This window comes from Liolophura sinensis, chromosome 3 (genome assembly GCF_032854445.1).
Source record: "Liolophura sinensis isolate JHLJ2023 chromosome 3, CUHK_Ljap_v2, whole genome shotgun sequence".
NCBI lineage: Eukaryota > Metazoa > Mollusca > Polyplacophora > Chitonida > Chitonidae > Liolophura > Liolophura sinensis.
This window is the reverse complement of record NC_088297.1, coordinates 20,235,217-20,258,838: the sequence shown is the minus strand read 5'-3', so window position 1 is coordinate 20,258,838 and position 23,622 is coordinate 20,235,217. Positions and strand designations below refer to the sequence as shown.

Below are 23,622 nucleotides of genomic sequence, written 5' to 3'. Positions count from 1 at the left end.
CTGAAAGAGGTTGGAGTAACTTGAAAGACAGTAGAAGAAATTAGCCTGGTGGAATCATGAAAGAGGCTGGAGGACATTTCATAACAAAGAAAAAACTGACAGGAAAGCTGAATAAAGCTGGGAGGAAACTTGAAAGAGGCTTGAAGAATCTTGAAAGAGGCTGGAGAAAACTCTAAAAAAGGCTGAAAGAATCTAGTATGGAAGAAACCTGAATAAACCTCCAGTAAACTTCATGAAACTTAACATGGTCTCTCTTGAAGAAATTTAACTCGGTCTCTCTCGAAGAAACTTTACATAACCAAGAGAAAACCATGTAACACTCAAATACTTCGTACACAAAGAGACCAGGTGCCTCACCTCTAGAGTTGCAATGACAATCTTATCAACGGAGGAAAAGTAAGCATCCCAGAGGAACTGTGCTTGCTGTCGCTGGCTCACGATTTTTGACTTTGGAATGGATCGGACGATTGATGGTACCTGCAAGAATAACGAGTTTAATGACTGATTTATTACCCACACATTTACACCACTGCCGCATGAACGCATGAAATGGTTCTTTATTGCTGGCTGTCACCAGCAACGTGAAACGTGGATTGGCTAACAATGGCAGTAAAAAGATTCTCATCATTTATTTACTGAACTGTTGTTTTATACAATGTACATGCTGGAGTGAGTGAGTGAGTGAGTGCTTGGGGTCGTGCTCAACAATTTTTCAGTCAAATGACGATGAAGGAATCCTTAGGGTGTATGTGATGTGCCTCCTTGTTGCAGGACGGATTTTCACCGCTCTTTTATCTAGTGCTGCTTCACTGAGATGACTTACCGAAGGCAAGTAAGATGCCCTGCCCAAGCCATTATACTGATACAGGTCAACCAGTCGTTGCATTATCCCCTTCATGCTGAACGCCAAGCGAGGAAGTTACAACTTCCTCTTTTAAAGTCTTAGGTGTGACTCGACCCAGGATTGATCCTGGATCTACCATCCCGAAGCGGACGATCTACCAACTGTGTACATGCTGGAGAATACTGCAGTTACACATTCACAATGGCTGATTCTTCCATGGGCGGAGAAAACCTGGGTCCAGTTGTTCAAAAGCAGTCAAACCTGGTACTATAACTTACTTAAGCCTGATTGGTTTTTCATTAGAGTAAGAAAGGTGTACTAGGACTTAAGTCTGGCTCAACTTGTAATATGCCTTTAAACAACCGGCCACAGATTGTCAAAGGTGAACCATCAACATTTGACAAGTCACTGGTGAACATTCCCTTGCGCTTGTGATATACAGACAGGTATAGGCCACATACTTGTATATTGGTACAACAGAACTGGTCATCAATCTGCTGTTTACTGTCTCGTGGACAACGCACAAATGAACATTGCAATATGGAAATTGCCAGTCTGATGATCTGGTTAACCCTTGGAATCATGCTCCTTGACACTGAGCCATGTCCTTCAACCCATTTTGATCACCAAGATTATGACGGCTGAATTATTGTCAACATGGTGTTAAGCCATAATCATTCATTCACGCAATCCATTTTGACATGGTAATCAACACATATTTATTTGATTTGTGTTTTATGCCATAATCAACATTATTATACCTCATAGGGTTATTCTCGGCTTCCATTGGCCAAGAGACGGTCACATGATGTACAACAATCACACACCAAGGAAAGTATCACAAAGTATTATCCCACATTCACAAGGCAATATCCAACGACCTTGTGCTAATATCAAATGATCACAAGCGTTGATTCCACAGCAGTTATCTTGTCTGTTTGTTCGTAGTAAATAACTAGATGGTGGTTGTAGCTCCCTAATCGACATACATAAATTTGGTAATTTAAAGTACAACTTGAAAACGTAGAGTTTTTCGGTTTTCTTCTCTCTAGCCGACAATTCCTGATGTCCCACAACAAGCAGCATGCACTATCGGTATAATGTTTCACTTCTACAACAGAGGTCAGCATTATGGTGGTAGGAAAAAAGCCAGAGGCCGGACAAAACCCACGACCATTTGTAGGCTGCTGACAGACCTTCCCATGTATGACCAGAGAAATTAACACCCAAGCATGCAGAAAAATCAAATTGAAGTCTTATGTTGCCCTAATTCCTCAACCTTTCCGCATATGAAAGAGCAACTTTCAATGCAATTTATGTACATTTATAATCAGATATCAGAAACAAAACTACACTGGATTAACCAATTTCAAGGCTCCACAAAAAGTATAGTTTTATCTCTCTTGCATAGAATAATCCTTTAGAATATGTTTGAATAAACACCTTGCAAACATGTGAACGGTTGAAGAATTACAGTATGTACATGTAGAATAGACTCTGAATAATTCAGCCTTGTTCCTCTTGTTCTGCAGTTTATCAGCGCTTAATATCTGCTTAATTTGAATATCATATATCTGTACACTTGCAATCTTAACGCTCACTGTATTTGGCTAACTAAGAAGTCAATTAATTATACAAGGAAGATTGCTTGGTTTATTGGTTAATTTGACTTTAGAACACATAATTAATTCAATTAAGGCCGACAATTTGATTAATAGTTTCGAGAAGCCTAATGGGAGAAATCATTTATTGACTAGGTGATCAGAGAGGGCTGACCTATTAACACTTCACTGGCCGCCTCATAAATGCCATGCATCCATTCTCAAGATATGACAATCGATTCCCACAAGCGATTCCACCAATCTATGGCTGATAAAGGGTATTAAATATTAACATTGTACATACACATATGTATGTTTAATAAGACTTGGAGCACTGATCTGATCACATCTGTGATAATTCCTCATGTATAAAACAGAAAAAATCCATATTCCCACACAATGCACCTTAATTTTCAAAGCTCTGAGATTCACATAATATCTTTGTTTTGAAACTTGAAATACATGACATCTAAAACATTGATGAAAGCACCATTATTGATGAATGCACCATTACTGATGAACGCACCATTATTGATGAATTCGCCATTACTGATGAATGCACCATTGTTGATGAATTCGCCATTACTGATGAATGCACCATTATTGATGAATGCACCATTACCTCATGTATCATAAAACAATTAAGGGCTTAATTTTTATGTGTGTTTGTCATAAATACAGTATTAATCATTACCACTATTAATAAATGTGTGTGGCAATGAAAATATATGAAGATTAAACAGGGACTTGTAGTATCTATAAATTTCTAAAGCTGGGAGATTTTCTCTTTTTAGAACAGGAATATTCAAGGTGTATATAGAGAGAAGAGCTTCTTTCTTAAAGACAAGTTTAAGGAGAAGGAAATACAACTGGGTAAGAAATGAATGTGCGATGAGATGTACATGTATATATGCAAGAAAGCAAACCATATCCCCAAGTGAACTGTGACAGCAATATGCACTCCAGCAAAGACTCCCTAACACAATGAAAGTGGAATTTTGTGTTTCACGCAACTGTGGACACGACACAGCGTCACTCTGTCTGGAATCTGCATCAACAACGACGACGGCTTCCATTTTGATAAATAAGTAGAGATTTAAATCAGCAATCGGCCAAAGTGACGGGTAAACTTTCCGCTTAATCACAGGGATCAGACGTATCTAGAAAGCAAAACCGTGCCTGTCGCCGTGACAACATGAATAATCCATCCAATGAAAATCCCTGATAATCAACCAATCAAATAAGGGTCTAGGCCGGGGTTTAAATTAGCATGATTAAATGGCTTTGGGATGTAATGGAAATCAAGAGACTCTGAGACTGGCACCCACCAATCCAAGACCTGGAATTCAATTCCCCTCCTACACCACGTCATCTACCTACATCTATCCTTCAGATACCCTTTTCTTTCCACGGAAATCTCCCAATGCTCATTATTTTTTCGCACACAAAAGACCCTAAACATTTAACTAAAGGATATACCACACACTTTTCTGGAGCTTTCCCAAGAAAAAAAAATCAACAGGTTTTCGCAGCAAATTTCCCCTAGGAAATAGGCTTTTCTTAAAAGTTTTTTAATCCTGGGAAAAACACTTAGAAATAAGACTCAAGGTTAATTAGATTCAGAAATTAGATCCCAACAGCTTCACAGTTTACCAAACTATAAACACCAGTTCCAACACAACCATTTTCTTGCCTTACTCCAATGTTCTTCTCAGAAAATGAAAGCCATACACTCAATTCAATGACCAAATTCCAGCTTCCAAATAGCCAGCTAGCTGTATACATCTGACCACTTACATGTGTCAGGGGTTTAATTGTGTTTTTGAGCAGAATATATTGATTTTATTTATTTAATTGGTGTTTTATGCCATACTCAAGAATATTTCACTTATAAGACGGGGGCCATTATGGTGGAAGGAAACCAGGCAGAGCCCAGGGGAAACTCAGGACCATCCACAGCTTGGTGGCAGACCTTCCGATGTACGGCAGGAGAGGAAGCCAGCATGAGCTGGACTTGAACTCACAACAACTGCATTGGTGAGAGGTGAGTGAGTGAGTGAGTGCTTGGGGTTTAACGTCGTACTCAACAATTTTTCAGTCATATGACGATGAAGGAATCATTAGGGTGTATGTACGTGTAATGTGCCTCCTTGCTGCAGGACGGATTTCCATCGCTCTTTTATTTAGTGCTGCTTCACTGAGACGACTTACCGAAGGCAAGTAAGTCGCCCCGCCCGCGCCATTATACTGATACGGGTCAACCAGTCGTTGTACTATCCCCTTCATGCTGAACGCCAAGCGAGGAAGATACAACTTCCTCTTTTAAAGTCTTAGGTGTGACTCGATCAAGGATTGATCCTGGATCTACCGGTCCCGAAGCGGACGCTCTGCCAACTGTGCTATCCGGGCCAGTCCCCATTGGTGAGAGGCTTCTGGGTCATTACGCTGCTTGAGCAGAAGGCTACCATCATGAAGCAGAAAGTACATGTACCCAACAGAAAGTGAAATAAAGATTAACAGGTGCACTAGTCAAAGTAGGGGGCTACCTCACACAAAACTAAATGAAGAAAAATCGAATTATTGGTCAAATTAGTCAATGAAAGTAGGTGGCTATGTACTTAATTTTCCACAGAAGTAAAAGACTGCAGGCAGCTGATAAACGCCTTCTAATAAACCCCATCTTTGCATTTGTGCCCCATTGTGGCACTGGCAAATCATCGATCATTAAAGTCCTGCACCCAGATCATAACCTAAATGTTCTGAAATGGTTCTTTGCCTATGGACAATTTGTGCACAAAATTTCTAGCAAATCTCTGAATGACTTCTTCAATAAAGCTGGTCATAGACAGACAAATAAATACAATTAAAGACATACATGTACAGCATAGAGAGTAAAATCAGAGCAATGATATGAATTGCAATTTATTAGACCCCAACACAAAAAAAAAGACATGGAACAGTTCGGGCTAAACAACCAGAACACACAGCTACATTGTGGCTGTCTGGAAATGTTTACAGAAAAATGTTCAGAAAATGTATCCCTTCATCCCACATACATGAGCATGTGAAAAGGAAGATACAGAGGAGAAATAATGGAGCGGAAAAAGCCAGCTTCCAGTTAGAGCAAGAAGACATTCCAATGTTCTTGTGCATGTACTATAAATAGGACTTGGTGAAAAAAGTAGTCAGCTGTTCTAATTTGTTAACTACATCAGCTCTGGTGGTTTTGTTTCCTTAATGTTTCACCTTCTAGTTTCATGGAAAAAGGAAATGCAAAACATTCCAAGATTCTAAGAATAACAGCCTAGACAGAAGAAATGAAATGACCAAGTTGTGTTTCTGTAAATCCTGTGCTTTTACTTCCGTGACGCCTAATGTTTTTTGCTTTCCTCTTTTGACATCTCTGGGCTAAAAAACAAAAAAATTGCAATTCCATCGAGGCAAAGTCACATTCTCTTAGAAGCTAACATTTTTTTTCTCTTGCTTTGTCTAACTTCCTCCAAATTGTGTTACACGCTGAAAACGACAGGAAGAGATTATTCCATGGGTATTGGCTCTTCAAAGAGACAGCATTCGTGGGGGGAAAAAATCGAGGCAACGACAAGGGGGGAAAAACAAAAAGGGGATTGCAGAAAATGAATCGTTGGAGCGAGACACCAGACGGCCTGTAACTGAATGAAGTACCTGATTGGTACACACAAGTGGGTTAGGCTGGCTATAAACAAGCTAGCGTTATCTTATGCACTATATATCCTCTGTTCATCATTGTTATGCACTGCAGTAACCACTCGCTCAGACGTGGAAGTCTGTAACTTACATACAAACGACCCCGTAACGGCCCAAACCTTCGCCCTATTGCCATCCCCCTCTCTTATCACATCAGACTACAGTAATGAAAGCAAAGGGGGATAATCGTAAATGCATTTACACGATTTATCACTCACTTAAATGTCTAGTGGAATTGTGAACCTTTGATTTTTGAAATGGATCAAGATCAATTTTGTTTGAAGGAGTCCAAATCAAGCTGAAAAGCTAGATCTCTCAATTACACATGGTGTATATATGTCAGTTCCATGAAGCTGATTACCCAGCCCACTCCCATCCTTAGGCCATCAATCAACCACACGATCAATCAATTTAGACTATTCAATTCACCAGGGACCTAAGTTTTTTTGTGGCCCAAGAATGGAAACAGGTCGGTTCATATATTTACGACTTGGCACGGCATTCATGTACATGTATATTCAAAAAGAGTTCACAAGAAATATCAATATGTGTATATTACACACAGGTACCTTTATTACCATCATTAAACACATTTTTGCATGAAAATTCAGTTAAAATCTTTAACCTTTTCAACCACTAAAGCCCTTTTTTTCAGTGGAATTTATGCATACAATTATTATGAAAATGACACTTAAAAATATTTATTTGTGTCACTATAGATGCAAACTTATTTCTCTACACCCCATAGTTCTCTCAGAAAGTTTCCACATATTGGTTGCAAGTGGTTGAAGAATTTAATAGATTATTACTATATTTCTCCTACAGTATACAATAAATTACCACATTTCCCTGTATATGGTGCTTACATATTCAAATAGCTTCCTGATAGTTGTTTTTAGATCAAGCGATAATGTAAATTGTTAAAAATGTAGATAAGATAACCAAATTTTCATTATTTCTACATGCAAGGACAAACTATAAACCCTGTACATGGAAATCAATGACAATGTATTTCCTTCCCCATACAGTACATGTGGAACTAATGTGTTCACTTATTTCTTATATACATTTCATTACACAGGGGGGTGTCCCAGAAGTCGTGCACCATCCTGATTTTCATTTTTTTTTCTGTGTTTCCGATTTAATACTGATTTTTAATTGTTTTCCTTCTTTCAAAGTTAATTATGACTAATAAACTAACAGTACAAGAAAAGGCTGAATTGGTCTGTATGTTTGGAAGAGATGGGGCAACACACCACTCTGGATGGTGCTCGACTTCTGGGACACCCTGTACAATACAAAACTTACAAATATACACAGCTTATAATACTCTCTTTGGTCAAGTGGTTTGAGTTTCCACTGCATGTACATGTCCAAACAATACTATATGTATCATAAAGAGCTACAACATCTTGTAACAGTTTCAGTTTGCTTCAGAGTTTTCTTTTCAGGACAGATAACCAGATAAAATCATCCATAAAAAATTAAACTGAAAGAGGCTTTGCGGGAGATGTCTCATTTGTGCCACAAATCTCAAGTTGTTTCTTTGGTTATAAAATACTTGAAGACGGTTTGATAAACAAGACAATCTTGAAGGCTTTGAAGCCGGTTTCACAAGTCTTAAAGGTACAGAACCCGATCTGAACATGGCAGATTAAATGTCGCGTTGCTTCAAAGGCATGGTTAACTGGAGAAAGATTTTGAAATCAAAGTATGATCCAATGGGTCAAGAGAGACTTCACTCAGAGAACGAGATGAAAAGTGGTTTTCGACAACTCTGATCGGGTGGCGGATAAAGGAGAAATGCGCCGGCTTAAGCCCTTCTCTACGCACAGCTTTTAGTCCATTTCCTCTGCAGATATTTCCCCGGTCAGAAAACCCCCACTACTAGCTGTTATCAGTAAATCAAAATGCGCGGAATCACCAAGAAAATGGTTAGCGCACACAGAAGCTGTTTCCAGCACAGCTCAAAACCCTTCAGGACACACGCAGGAATTAGGTGTTGTTTTTTGGATGACAGTACCAGTCATAATCACAAAAACCCACCCATGCAGAAAAGTGTATTATCCTGGATGCAAGAGGTTATAGCATGTGCTGTGGGTTCGCATTTCTCAATGACCTACGGTCATGGAAACTTCTACTACAAGATTATAGGGATGGAATACCACCACAATCACCAGGTCTTTGCAAAGAATTTCCCAATAAAGCAACGCAGGCATTAAAAAAACACTGGGATCTTCAGGGGAAAAAAAAACTCATTTCAAAACCTTGTACTGTTCCTGTACAAGACTTTGATGTCAAATTATTCAATGCATGTACTAAAAAAAGGGTTTGAGACTAAAACCTCCAAAAACTGTTCATGTACAAGACTTTGATGTCAAATTATTAAATACATGTACAAAAAAAAGGTTTGCCTCCATGACCTGTTTTTTCTTTAAAAACGGAATGCATCCAACACAGCAGGCAATGTGCTCAAAGACCATTTAATTCTCAACTTATCTGTAAAAGCTCAAATGACTCAAAAGAAATTCAATCTTTCACTTGATTAGCATATTTCAAACACTCTACAACCTCTACATGTACATCTCATGCTAAAGGTAAACATGCAAAACTTCTGCATGGACAATGCTGTTTTTAAAACTTGATCTAACGTTACACAGTATGAACCTGAACACAAAATTTTATATCGAAACAAAACCATACTTGTAGCAGTTATATTGCACGAAAACCAACAACCTAAGAGAATCCTGAAAATTATTAAATATGAATAATATAAAATGAAAAAATAATAATAATTTCATAGATACTCTGAGGTTTCTCAAAGTGGAATTGCATACACATTTTTATTAAATTACAATATTTGAAACTCAAAATACAGGTAAATACATGTAGATCCCTTGCTCTGCTTTCACAGAAGCATTGGATAAAAACAAAGCCAAAGTATAATTTCTCATCCACAGCTATATTGACTGGAACAGTTCTGTTTTTACAACATCACAATATTGAGACTGAGAAAGAAATTAAATGCTTTCATAACTGTGTATAAAATCTAAAATCTGTCTTTGGGCCTGGTTGCGTAGGTAGCTGAATGATTTTAAATCAAATTTTAGTTCAAAAACGCAAATTGCATCAACTGTGATAAAGCGCAAATCGCATCAACTGTGATAACCTGCACTCAAGCCTCATGTTGAGTTAATGACTCATGTCAACAGATATGATGATACACCATCAAAAATTTGGTGTACAGGTCCATGTTAAACAACAGAATGTCATAGCCAACTGACCGACAGATATACTACAAGAACATTTAGTCCTATCTCTGGCTTAATTCCAAAATCTGAAATTATAAACTAAATTCAAAAAGCCAAGACACTTTGTTCGTTCGGCAGTAGCAAACAGAAGTTTTGCACTTTTGAACACGTATCTAATCAACACGATACCAGAGGTAATCAACAGAGATTCGTGTGAGGAAAAAATATCCAGGCTCCCTCTTACAGAAATAATCTTATCTGTATGAAGTTTCTCCCTGAGCAAAGTCTGCTCCGTTTTTATGACAATAACTGATCCGGCGGCCGGAAGATTCTATCAATATCTCAAAGCCGAGCCGATTCACCAAAGACAACTGAAACCTTCAACACTTGAAGATCGACACACTCAAATTCCCTGTATCTATGTCTTGATCAGGCTTCATCAGCTAAGCTAAGCCATAGTGATTTGTGGAGACACAAACGCTATTAAGGAAACAGGCGTCTGTGATCGAAGATCCAGTCAGCCTGTAGCAAACACTTCCAGCTTTCATCTTGGTCCCAAACTAGTCTTCATGCATCCCCAAGTTCTGCAAGTTTTGTAGTGAAGCAGGCCGATGGAGGCAAAATTTCATCCCGAACATAACAAATAATATTTGAACCTACATGTACAAAAACTGGTTAACATTGGATAAAATGGATAAGCAGATCACCTGGATATAGTTTAAAAAATTCCTAGGGTTGTGCCTTGACACTAAAGTGCCTAAAGTCAACTACAAGTACCGGAAATAGTTTAATGCATTAATATACTAATTCTGACCTAACATTTATTTATTTGATTGGTGTTCTACGCTGTACTCAAAACTATTTCACTTATGCTACAGCGGCCAGAAAGATGATGGAAGGAAACATTTTCTCAATGCACAATAAATGGCAATGACATTTGACACAACATAAGGCGATGACATTTGACACAATATAAGGCAATGACATTTGACACAATATAAGGCAATGACAATTGACACCTAAACAAGGCAATGGCTTTTGACACATCTAGCTACAAAGATATGGCAGAAACTACAGAGCAATTAGTAAAAGTAATTTGGCTAGTATCAAGCACAGAAGTATGTAGCATGACTGACATCACATATAGTTTGCAGGCAAGATTCTCACTCTAGTCCCCTTACTGAAAATTTGACGGTTTTTCAGAACAAATTAACATTTATCTGGCAAATGATCAGCTTCCAATTTACAATATTTGCTTGGGGGTAAAAAAAAAAAACTGAACTTAAGTGCATTCATCTGAATTATTCGGCACTTGTGGAATGCTACTGCATACAAAGTGACTTTTGACAACATCTGCGTGGTGTAATTTGATGAACAAACTATTAGCCAGATGGATAATTTACATGCGACTCTACAAACTAGTGATTTGTTTATGTATAATGCTCCCAAGTGCTCAGCAAACAAACTTATTCTATTACGCTCGAGTAATGTGTCTAACTCAACTCCTGATGTGTTACTGCTTTAAGCCCTTTACACTATAGCTAGCTGCCATGTACAGCAGTACCACTGTAATATGTAGAGCAGTACAGTTGCCAGGTACAGCAGTGCAGTTGCCAGGTACAGCAGTACGATTGTGATATGCACAACAGTACGCTTGCCAAGTACTGCAGTCTGATTGTAGAGCAGATCGATTGCCATGTACAACAGTATGATTGCCATGTACAACAGTATGATTGCCAGGTACAACAGTATGACTGCCATGTACAACAGTATGCTTGCCACGTACAGCAGTACGACTGCCATGTACAGCAGTACGATTGTGACATGTACAGCAGTGCACTTGCCAAGTACTGCAGTTCGATTGCCATTTACAGCAGTGCGATTGCCATGTACAACAGTACGATTGCCGTGTACAGCAGTATGACTGCCATGTACAGCAGTACGCCTGCCAGGTAAAGCAGTGCGACTGCCGTGTACAGCAGTACGATTGCCCAGTACAGCAGTGCGACTGCCATGTACAGCAGTACAACTGCTAGGTACAGCAGTACGACTGCCATGTACAGCAGTACGATTGTGATATGTACAGCAGTGCGACTGCCATGTACAGCAGTACGACTGCCATGTACAGCAGTACGATTGTGATATGTACATCAGTACACTTGCCAAGTACTGCAGTTTGATTGCCATTTTCAGCAGTGCAATTGCCATGTACAACAGTACGATTGCCGTGTACAGCAGTACGATTGTCCAGTATAGCAGTACGACTGCCATGTACTGTAGTACGATTGGCCAGTACAGCAGTGCGACTGCCGTGTACAGAAGTACTATTGGCCAGTACAGCAGTACGACTGCCGTGTACAGCAGTACGATTGCCGTGTACAACAGTACGATTGCCATGTACAGCAGTATGACTGCCATGTACAGCAGTACGGCTGCCGTGTACAGCAGTGCGATTGCCCAGTACAGCAGTGCGACTGACGTGTACAGAAGTACGACTGTCGTGTACACCAGTACGACTGGCCAGTACAGCAGTACGATTGGCCAGTACAGCAGTACGATTGCCATGTACAGCAGTATGATTGCCATGTACAGCAGAACGACTGCCAGGTACAGCAGTGCGACTGCCGTGTACAGCAGTACGATTGCCCAGTACAGCAGTGTGACTGCCATGTACAGCAGTACGACTGCCAGGTACAGCAGTACGATTGTCCAGTATAGCAGTACGACTGCCATGTACAGCAGTACGATTGGCCAGTACAGCAGTGCGACTGCCGTGTACAGAAGTACTATTGGCCAGTACAGCAATACGACTGCCGTGTACAGCAGTACGATTGCCGTGTACAACAGTACGATTGCCATGTACAGCAGTATGACTGCCATGTACAGCAGTACGACTGCCGTGTACAGCAGTGCGATTGCCCAGTACAGCAGTGCGACTGCCGTGTACAGAAGTACGACTGTCGTGTACAGCAGTACGACTGGCCAGTACAGCAGTACGATTGCCATGTACAGCAGTACGATTGCCATGTACAGCAGAACGACTGCCAGGTACAGCAGTGCGACTGCCGTGTACAGCAGTACGATTGCCCAGTACAGCAGTGTGACTGCCATGTACAGCAGTACGACTGCCAGGTACAGCAGTACGACTGGCCAGTACAGCAGTACGACCACGTACAGCAGTGCAGATGCCACACAGAGCAGTTGTCTACAAAGTTTGAATCAAAATTGAAGGTAATTAAGTTCTTTCCCAAGTACAGTAACCTGTAGTATATGTATGCACACCGGACAGCGATACGTATTAATGTGTATTGTAAATCTTGTCTAATATAATGTATTACACCTAAAGTTTATCTTTGTTCTGGCGAGACATTTGGCTTCATTCTGATTATGATCCATCCACATAATATGGCCACTTTGGAGTTTTTTGTCGAGTTAAATTAATTAATTCTTCCCAGAAAGAGCCAATTAAAAAGTGTTGGCATCAAAAGTATCGCATTGATGCCTTTATGTGCTTTTGAAAGTGCATGTTTACAGATCAAACTTTAGGTAAAATACAGCGAACTAACTTTATACATGCACACATATCTGAAAAACTTCAGACACTGTATGCTGAAGCTCACTCTTTCTGTACATTCATGTATAGCCATTTTTCCACAAAAAAAAAAAAAAAAAATTTTTAATTAATGAAAGATGTCCTCAAGGGAACAGCAGCAAAATAGCGGCAAAAAAATCGGAGCATTATGAAAGGCGAAATTGGAATGATTTTGCTAAACAGTAAGTCTTATTTTTGGCAGCTAATTGGCGAAGTTATGATGCAATTACTACCAAGCTAATTACCTGTGTGAAGAAAAAAAAAAGGTTTATATTCATGTTGAATAATTCAAGTTGATAAACTGTCAACACAATCCCCATGGCAGCACATCAAATTGAGGATTCAGTTAAACACTCCGGTATTCAAATTTCACCATTGCAACCTCGTTAAAAAAAATCTGTATATATATTTTCCACAATCTCACACTTCAGCGTTATCTATGACAGTTCTGCATCCGTCTTCATTGTGCGCTTTAACAGCACCCAAATTATACACCACTTTCTCCGTAAAACGAAAATTGCGAAAAGTGACGAATGGACTACTCCTTTCACTCAAGCAGAAATAATTTTGTTTTCACAGTAAAACTCTATCCAGACTGGGAAAGAAATTAAACGTAATCACATATCCATTTTCCTTTCAGTCCAATTTTGTGTGGATGATTTACTTCTGTCGTTAAAGAGCTGGCAGGATGTCGATTTACTGCCTGTCGCCACAAACAGAAACAGTCTTTGGACAAAAACAACACTTTACTCCCAATCTCCGTGTAAACTTTCAAAACACAGCTAAATAAATGTAAGTACTTGAAAGCCAGATGACAAACATTACCAAAAGTGGCCAGCAAAACCAAAATTATGGTTATTTTCTGTAGGATCCATCTCCTAATGTAACTGTTTTTTTCCTGAAATTTCTAATAAATGGATTGAAATTGTGCCAAATTTTGGGGTGGGTGTTCGGTGGGTGGGGGCATTGTTCATTTTACTTCTGTTTTACAACAAATGAAAGATTTTGACAGTATTAATGGTTGAATACAAACTCTAGAACCGTAGCAAAGCATCCAAGAGGTTGTGGTCATATGGAATTGTCCTTTCCAGTGATAGACTGGACAGCTAGAGGTTTTATAATTACACAGCAGCCACATTTCCACACGCTGGCGCTGTTCACTTGACGTTCACACCTTGCAATATTTAGTGTGGTATAAACATCCTGTGGCCATGGAGAACGAGGTGAGAAGCTCAGATAGAGTAATTCCCTATGGTGTTCGATGACAAGCTCATTCATTTACGGGCAGATTAAACAGCTCCGTGGCATGCGAAGGCGGAAATGACCAGTTTCCGACTATACATGCACACTAGTGGGTACACGGATCTTTGTAACGATGGTTTGGGAATATCAAAGGGTAAAAATGTGGGACAATTGGCTTGTGGCATAGCTGACCACTAACTGGGAATCACTAACAAGACTTTCAGAAAAGAATACTAAATTGCACAACTAGAATGAATGATTTAATTCATGCTAGTGAATGGATACAACAGCTGATCCATGCTGATTATTTATTTATTTATTAACTTATTTGATTGGTGTTTTATGCCATATTCAAGAATATTTCACATGGATCATTTGATGGTGTCCAGCGTTATGGCGAGACTTATTTTACCCATTTAATTATTTATTATTTTGATTGCTGTTTCATGCCAAATTCAAGAATATTTAAAATACATTATATGATGGAGGACAGCATTATGGTGGGAGTTATTCATTAACTAATTTGACTGATGTTTAACTCTGGACTCAAAAACATTTCACACGGATAAAAGTGACCAGCATTATGATGACAGGGCCCAGGCAGGGCCCGCGGCAAACCCACAGCTCAGCTACTCTTACATGTGTTTTAGTCCAACCATACACAGAGGGATTTATACTCGTACAAAACTCGTACCCGAGTTGAAAAAAATCCAAGTACATGTATGTATATAGAGTGTACTTAGGTTTGGACAAGGACTGATCAAACAGGATTGATCGAAACCCTTCACTCCCCACTCTCTTATATGCGTAAAGGCCTTGTAGCTTACCACTGAATGAATATCTCATTTGAATTGTTACTGAATACTGAATTGTTGAATAATTTTTTGCAACTTGATTGTTTAAGATTACGTTAGACTCATACATACGTGTGGCCTATGACAAGACAACATGGTCGATAAGTCACACTGATCGAGAATGTGATGTTACAACATCAACAGCCTGATATAATACTGATGTTCTCGCCAGAAAAAGTCTGGCAATGAAATCCCAAGACAACTCTTTACAAGGAAGGACAAATTCACAGAGCATGGATTTGAACTCAAGCCTCCCATACCTGTAAAACAAGCCTTTCATCTGCCCATACGACAGCAATATTCCAGTCAATGACCTTTTCAGTGAAAGACAAATTCTTACAGTATGGATTTGAACTCTGTGTCAGGTTGTTTATTGCATGCCTGCTTACCTGTAAACTAGCTATTCATCTGCCCATATGACAGCCTTGTTCCAGTCAATGACCTTTTTAGTGAAAGACAAATTCTTAGAGCATGGATTTGAACTCTGTGTTCGGTTGTTTATTGTATGTCTGCTTACCTGTAAAATAAGCCTTTCATCTGCCCATATGACGGCTTTGTTCCAGTCAATGACCTCCGAGAAAGGGAGCTCCCAGTGGTTACTGGCTAAGACCGGGATACATGCGCCCTGTAGGGACTCCAGGAAGCGGAATGACCCTAACCTTCTCCCACGGGGCACCAGGCAAAACGTGGAATTGTACAACAGCTTCTTGTAGTCATATCTGTGGAAAACAAATGGAAAAAGTTCATTGGTGTTTTATTCATTTGTTTCATTGGCATTTTACACCATACTCAAGAATACATGTACTCCACTTACATGAATATGAAGACTTCCAGCATTATGATGGAAGGAAATCGGGCAGGGCCCAGGGAAAACCAATGACCATCTGCAGGTTATTGGCAGACTTTCCCACGTATGAACGGACAGGAAGCCAGGCCTGTCACTACACCATAAAGATTATGTGCTTTTGTATTAAGAAATGAACCTTTTTTTTTTAAATTAGATGAATAAAACTAAAATATATACATCAATGTGATTAACAAGTAAGATAGGGAATATACATGTATGCATAAGTCTTGAGGATATTTCCAACAAAAAAAAAAACAACGATGGAAATAAATAGATGTGTATGACAAGTCCCCTTTGTGCTTACATGCAGATTACATTTAAAATGATAATTAAAATGTGGCTTCATTTGTGAGGCACATTTACATGTAAGTTCAGGGTGAAGGTATAGCAAAAATACAACATTGGTAAACCTTACAACTTTTTGTGTAGATTTATAGGTACCCTAATTCCTCAACTTTTTCACATATGAAAAGGTTGAAGGTTCCATAATGCATATTTTGAGATTGATTTTGGAGATAAAAGTACAATGATTGGATTGGCCAATTTCTGGGCTTTACTGACAGTATAATTTTATCAGTCTACACAAAATAATACCTTCAGAATATGCTCGAAAAAAAACAATTTGCAAACATGTGAAAAGGTCAAAGAATTACAGTCCATGACATATTGGTATACCTGTACATGCTCTAGACATACATAAAACTGTACAAGATAGACATACATAAAACTGTACAAGACATATATACATAAAACTGTACAAGATAGACATACATAAAACTGTACAAGATAGACATACATACATAAAACTGTACAAGACATACATACATAAAACTGTACAAGATAGACATACATAAAACTTTACAAGATAGACATAAATGTACATACATAAAACTGTACAAGACATATATACATAAAACTGTACAAGACAGACATACATAAAACTGTACAAGACAGACATACATAAAACTGTACAAGATAGACATACATAAAACTGTACACGACAGACATACATAAAACTGTACAAGACATATATACATAAAACTGTACAAGACAGACATACATAAAACTGTACAAGATAGACATACATACATAAAACTGTACAAGACATATATACATAAAACTGTACAAGACAGACATACATAAAACTGTACAAGATAGACATACATAAAACTGTACATGGCAGACATACATAAAACTGTACAAGACATATATACATAAAACTGTACAAGACAGACATACATAAAACTGTACACGACAGACATACATAAAACTGTACAAGACAGACATACATAAAACTGTACAAGATAGACATACATACATAAAACTGTACAAGACATATATACATAAAACTGTACAAGACAGACATACATAAAACTGTACAAGATAGACATACATAAAACTGTACACGACAGACATACATAAAACTGTACAAGACATATATACATAAAACTGTACAGGACAGACATACATAAAACTGTACACGACAGACATACATAAAACTGTACAAGACAGACATACATAAAACTGTACAAGACAGACATACATAAAACTGTACACGACAGACATACATAAAACTGTACAAGACAGACATACATAAAACTGTACAAGACAGACATACATACATAAAACTGTACAAGACATATATACATAAAACTGTACAAGACAGACATACATAAAACTGTACACGACAGACATACATAAAACTGTACAAGACATATATACATAAAACTGTACAAGACAGACATACATAAAACTGTACATGACAGACATACATAAAACTGTACAAGACAGACATACATGAAACTGTACAAGACAGACATACATAAAACTGTACAAGACAGACATACATAAAACTGTACAAGATAGACATACATAAAACTGTACAAGACACATACCCCTATTTATGGGCAGTTAAAGTCAGCCCCTAACCGACTAACTTTATCAGATTAGCATACATTTACATGTAAGGTGCCTTAGTTCAAAACTGGTTGAAGACTTAATACCAGATTTAGGCTTTTGCCATGTCTTCGGTGTTTTACTTAGTCTAAAAAAAAAAGTTGTGTAACACTATATTAAATAAGAACGGAAACTGCTGCTGTTATACTTTGAAAATATGACTGAGGAAATTTCTGGGGAATCCCCTATAGGGAGAAAATGACGCCGCATTCATGTAGCCATATTTTTGGAATAGATTTACACTGTCAGTGAATTGTATGCTACCTTGTAAATATCAAAGGTCAAAGGTTAGTCATTTAATGTCAAAAACCAATGTCGGCAATGGTTAAGTATTTACTTCAAACGTCACTTAATGATGCCTATAATGCCTATAATGGCATGGCCTAAATGTCATGAACCAGCAGGATAAATAAGCAGAAATCAGTGCATACCAGCATCATTATAAAACAACAAAAAAAAATGGTTCCTGCACATGTACACTAAGAAGTAAAGAAGTACACATGTGCATGTACCCTATTTATTCTAATTTTTGGGACACCTGGTCTGCTCATTTTAGCCATCATATATTTAATTGTAGCAGGAATATTGAGTTTCTTTTTTACCTCACTTCATCAGATCATCTAATGAACAACACACTTGTATCTTTACCTTTCCAAAAGTCTGGTAAAGAAATGGTATATTCTACACTGCTAAAATCTGTCCCAAAAATTAAAAGAAATAGGGTAGTTTTTGGTTCTCTATGTCATTATCTGAATGGATTTTCCATCTATTTCTTTCAAAACACAAAAAAGAACGAAAATGATCAGCTTGTATGATAAGCTAATATGAAGACAAACTGTAAATCCATTCAACCTTTTCAAGCACTAAAGCACCTTTTCAGTGGGACTAATGCATACAGTTATTATGAAAATGATGCTACAAATATATTATTTGTTTATGTCACTGAATATGCAAACTTCATACAACTGTGCTAATTGTTTCTCTAAGCCCCATAAATGTAATCTTTTCAGAATGTCTCAAAACATTGGTTGCAGAAGTGGCTGAAAAGGTTGAAGAATTACGGTATTGACTGCTATCACAAAAATTCTTCACATCAAAGTAAGTGCTTTCATGAAACAAGTTAAAATGAATTCCGTAAGAAATGCAAGATTACGATAATTTATCTTAGCGGCAAGCAGTGTTGTATCTGAGTGGAGAATTTGTGGTATACTGGTGAGGACAAACTCCAACCAGTAGGTGAAGATAGAAATGGGTATTTCTGAACAAAACAGAGTTTAAAGTGGAAGGTTTACATGTATCTTCATCTTCATCTCACAAGGAAAAAGATCAGAAAAAAAGATAAGGTCGAAACTTGAGCAAAAGCCAGAAAGAGATAAGAAAAAAAAAAAAGAATTGGATTGCACGTTTTTTTCTAAGATAAACTCTATTCATACATGTACACTGTACATTTATGCAGTTAATTTAAGTGAAAAGTAGAATATCATTTTATACCACAATATATAAATGTGGGAACTTTTCATTCTTTTCTGAAAACTACGTGTTGGGAGGGGGGTAATCCATTTAGGAATTCTCTCAGAACAGTATGTACAATATACTGGTGGAAATGCAAGCGTTCTTCAACAAACTTCATGCAACACTAAACCATAAAATGCCACCAACCACTTTGTCACCAAAGGCCTCAAGAAAGATGAATGCAGGGCAATCTTGAACAGTGTCCTTTCAGAAAATTTGTGTCGAATTTGTGGAATTGAAAGAGACAGATGTACATTACATGTATTTAAACCAGAACAAAAAGTCTGGCAAAAAACAAATCTCACCGACACTTCTATGTGAACATAGTAGGGCGGAGACCCTGTGGTAAAGAAAAACGGACACAGTGGCTGTTCTTACACTGAACTACATGTAACTAGTCACATGTTGTGTGTACACATATCTAAGCTATGACAATTCTGGGAATGGTGGGTATCTTTTAGGGACATGTACATGAAACACTCCCCATGGCAAAGTAAGGAAAACCCTCGCATCTGACAGATGAACAAATTATGCTCCTAACTTCCACTGACATATGATTATAAAATCACTTTCACACTAAACCATTAGACCAGATTGGAATTCAACTGTAGCCCCCAAAACCCAACTTTGTAACAGAAGAATACCAGTTTTCAGCATCTGATAAATGCGAGACCCAAGACCTGTTTGACTTAGCTGTTTTTTTTATGTAAAGCGCAACATCAGAAATGAGTACATGTATATACTGCCTGGAAGTTATTCTGCCAAAATGGAGATAAAACAGAAATATGGCCGGGATGTCAAAGGTGAGGATAAATGTGTAACATCATCTGATATCTTACTGTAAAACTTCAAAAAAAAAAAAAAAAGAAATGTGGAAACTTAAACTGTCCAATTTACTGGCCATATCTAGGGACAGAAACTGAAGGCTCTGATCCAACATGTTAATGGTGACATTGTGAGTGTGTGTAAAGAAATTTTACAAAATGAAAATTCCAAATGATGCTTTCTGCTAGCTTATAAGTCTGCGAGTGGCAGAAATTTGCATGAAAATTAATTTTTTTTTTATCAATAAAGTCTGAATCATTTCTTAGTTGTTGGTATCAAAGGAGATATTTTAAGGTCTTCATGTGCTTTTTGACATTCACATGATAAATTTTTGGTGAAGTATACAAAACTAACCGATTGTCCAAGAAGCCTGGAAATAAGCAGTGGATCATGTCCTTCACCAAATAGAATTCTGACACCGGCCAAATGTTTTACAAAAGACAAAAACTGCCATATAAATAGCATTGTAACTTTTTTTAACACTGTTAATATGTGGAAAAATTGACAACATTTCCTGCACCAACTTAAAAGTATATCCAGTTTCGATGCATGTTTACACAGATGTGGCTTGGTGGTAAGAAAGTGTTGCAAATTAGAGAGTTTAAGGTACCAGTAGCCCCTGCTATTTCTCTGAGGGTAATAAAATGCTGGGTGCAATGTAACAGGGTAGCTGATAAACTCCCCAGGGGCAAAATCCCAAACTTAACCCTATCCAACCCCCGGACTTGATTGGGCACAAAGTCATGTACAACCTTTGACCTTGTCAAAGCTATTTATTTTTATTTCTCCCACCAAAAAGGAAATCTAATGTTTGAGTCATATAATACATATATTATATCCCCCCTTTGAACCTTTTCGAGAAATGTATCAATTATTTCTGGACAGGTCATATTGTTTAAATTATGTAAATGAATGAACTGCTCCCGAGCCTAAAATAACCAATTTGCAGATGTAATAAATAAGAACACAACATTTTCCAATTTACATTATTTACAGCGTTTTCTGGAGTCAAATTAATGTGGAATTGTCAGCAAGCTAATTAGCACCAGATTTATATATCATGAGAAATACAAAATATGAGGAAAGTCAAGTTTTATTGTTGTTGTTGTTGTATTACAAGAAGTCATTATATTGGTTATTCTGTTGACACTGATTCAACTGATCAACCATGGGTAATATTTGTAACAACAAAAGATAAATTATAACATATGACTATTGGAAAATACAACTCTAAAACACACTTAAATGACGAAGGCCAATATGTCTGAAACATTGTTTCATTTTATAACTCAATGATATTTTTATGTGCTTCAGATTTAGTTCTGCTTGGAATGAGTGAGTGAGAGAGTTTAACGTCATACTTAACAATTTTTCAGTCATATGACGACGAAGGAGTCTTTAGAGTGCATATACATATACATGGAAAGTGCCTCCTTGTTGCAGGACGGATTTTCATCACTCTTATTTAGTGCTGCTTTACTAAGACAAAAGTGGTGCTTGGAAATTGCATTTTATTTAGTGACTGGCTGAGAAAGAATGAGTGAGGTGGGTCAAGAGAAGTGGCCAGCTGTGTGCGGTCTCAAATATATTTCTTTTTTATGGATATATTCACCAGCATTCAAAGTGTTAAGGTTAGGCAATGTGAAAATTGCCTTTATGAGACAACAAAACCACACAACCAAAAATTTGAAATTAAATACTTGTATATTCAAAGGTTTATGAAAGAAAGCTTTTCTTTAGATTTTTTTCAGCTTCCATACACTGCTATGTATCTCAAAATTCTTGGATTGCTTGTCTAAACTTGTGATCCATACCATAAACAGGTCTTGAAAGACATATTCAAATTCAGCTAAAAGAGTAAAGTATTTGTATGTTTCCCACCCTTCTGGAGCCTCAATTATCAGACAAACAACAAAAGCCCCCTCAATCCTGAAGAGCTCTGTCATGGGGAGATAATTGGTTGGAAAATGATCCCATTGATGACAGGCACAGTCACCTAGGCTGTGTGGGATTGGAGGTTATACATGTACCTCAGCATACCCTAAATATTTCAACAATTCCCCTGACATACACACCAAAACAGGGCTCAAATCTATGCAATTTATTTTTGACATGTAAGTAGGATGAGAGATCTCTGAAGAATCTACACAGCTCTAAACTTTCCCTAACATCATACTATTCCTTAAGTCGGTTGGTACACAAAAACTTTCACAGCCTGTGAAAAGCTGCCCCATCTTATAGTATTCACCTGTTATTGCTCACAGGACTATTCAGCAATACAGAGCTATATTTAGGTCAGGATAATTACCAGAGCACAAGGGCAGTGGACAAGAGTGAAATAACTGGTTCCTATAACTGGTGGAAGCTTCTACATCTTACGTGGACACTAAAGGGTTTAAACACAAACCTTCCCTCAGTTCATTCACCCATTTTACTCAACTTTTTTATGACCTAAATTTATTTTGTGACAGATATCCGGTGTATTTATATATGTACCTGTAAATCAACAAACTATTCAATTAAAAACACGAAAATATACATACAGTATCCATTTACATTTTATTGATTTACATGTATTTCACAGGTGTTTCACGCCGTGCTCAAGAATATTTCACTTATACCATGAAAGCCAGCATTATGGTGGGAGGAAACCGGGCAGAGCCCGGCGGAAACCCACGACCATCCGCAGGTTGCTGAAAGACCTTCCCACATACATACATGTACATGCATGTGCCCTGAACATAACCGCCGACAATCTTATACATGTACATGTATGTACATGTATGGTTGGGGCTCTCTTGCCAGCACTAGATCATATCACTAGCTATCTCCATGTACACTGTGAAATTGTCTTCTGAGATACATGTACATGTAATCCTATGAACATGGAGATTAACACGTATCTTCTGAGGTAATATACTTCTCCTAATTTGTGGAACATCATGTCCTCTCCTTTTAACCAGCATACATGTAACTGTAACCGGAATACACAAATTCGCTTTTTTTGTCATCATTAATAATCCATCTAATACAAAAACTATACTTATGTATAAATTAAAAAAAAAACTACGAGAGTGTGTTTTGGCTTTCTGCACCACTACATGTATGTCAGTCCTAAAATTTGTAGAATTACAGCAGATCTACACGTACATGACTGGGCTTATCCAATTATCACTGCCGCTAAGGTTAACACACATATACTGTGGGGTAATGATCAACTAACTGAGTGAGTGAGTGAGTGAGTGAGTGAGTGAGAGAGTGAGTTTGTGCTTGGGGTTTAACAATTTTTCAGTCATATGACGATAAAGGAGTCCTTATAGTGCATGTAATGTGCCTCCTTGTTGCTGAACAGATTTCCACTGCTTTTTTATC

General features: G+C 37.9%; 1 protein-coding gene across 1 annotated transcript in view; it reads right to left on the bottom strand.

Annotated features, from left to right (window-relative positions):
- LOC135463627 (exostosin-1a-like) overlaps positions 1-23,622 on the bottom strand; it is a 100,908-nt gene that overhangs the window by 15,238 nt on the left and 62,048 nt on the right. Inside the window, exons 2-3 of the mRNA XM_064740968.1 lie at positions 15,628-15,829; positions 358-477 (exon numbers count right to left, since the gene is read on the bottom strand). Coding sequence (XP_064597038.1) covers positions 358-477; positions 15,628-15,829 — 322 coding nt within the window. The remainder of the gene's footprint in view (positions 1-357; positions 478-15,627; positions 15,830-23,622) is intronic.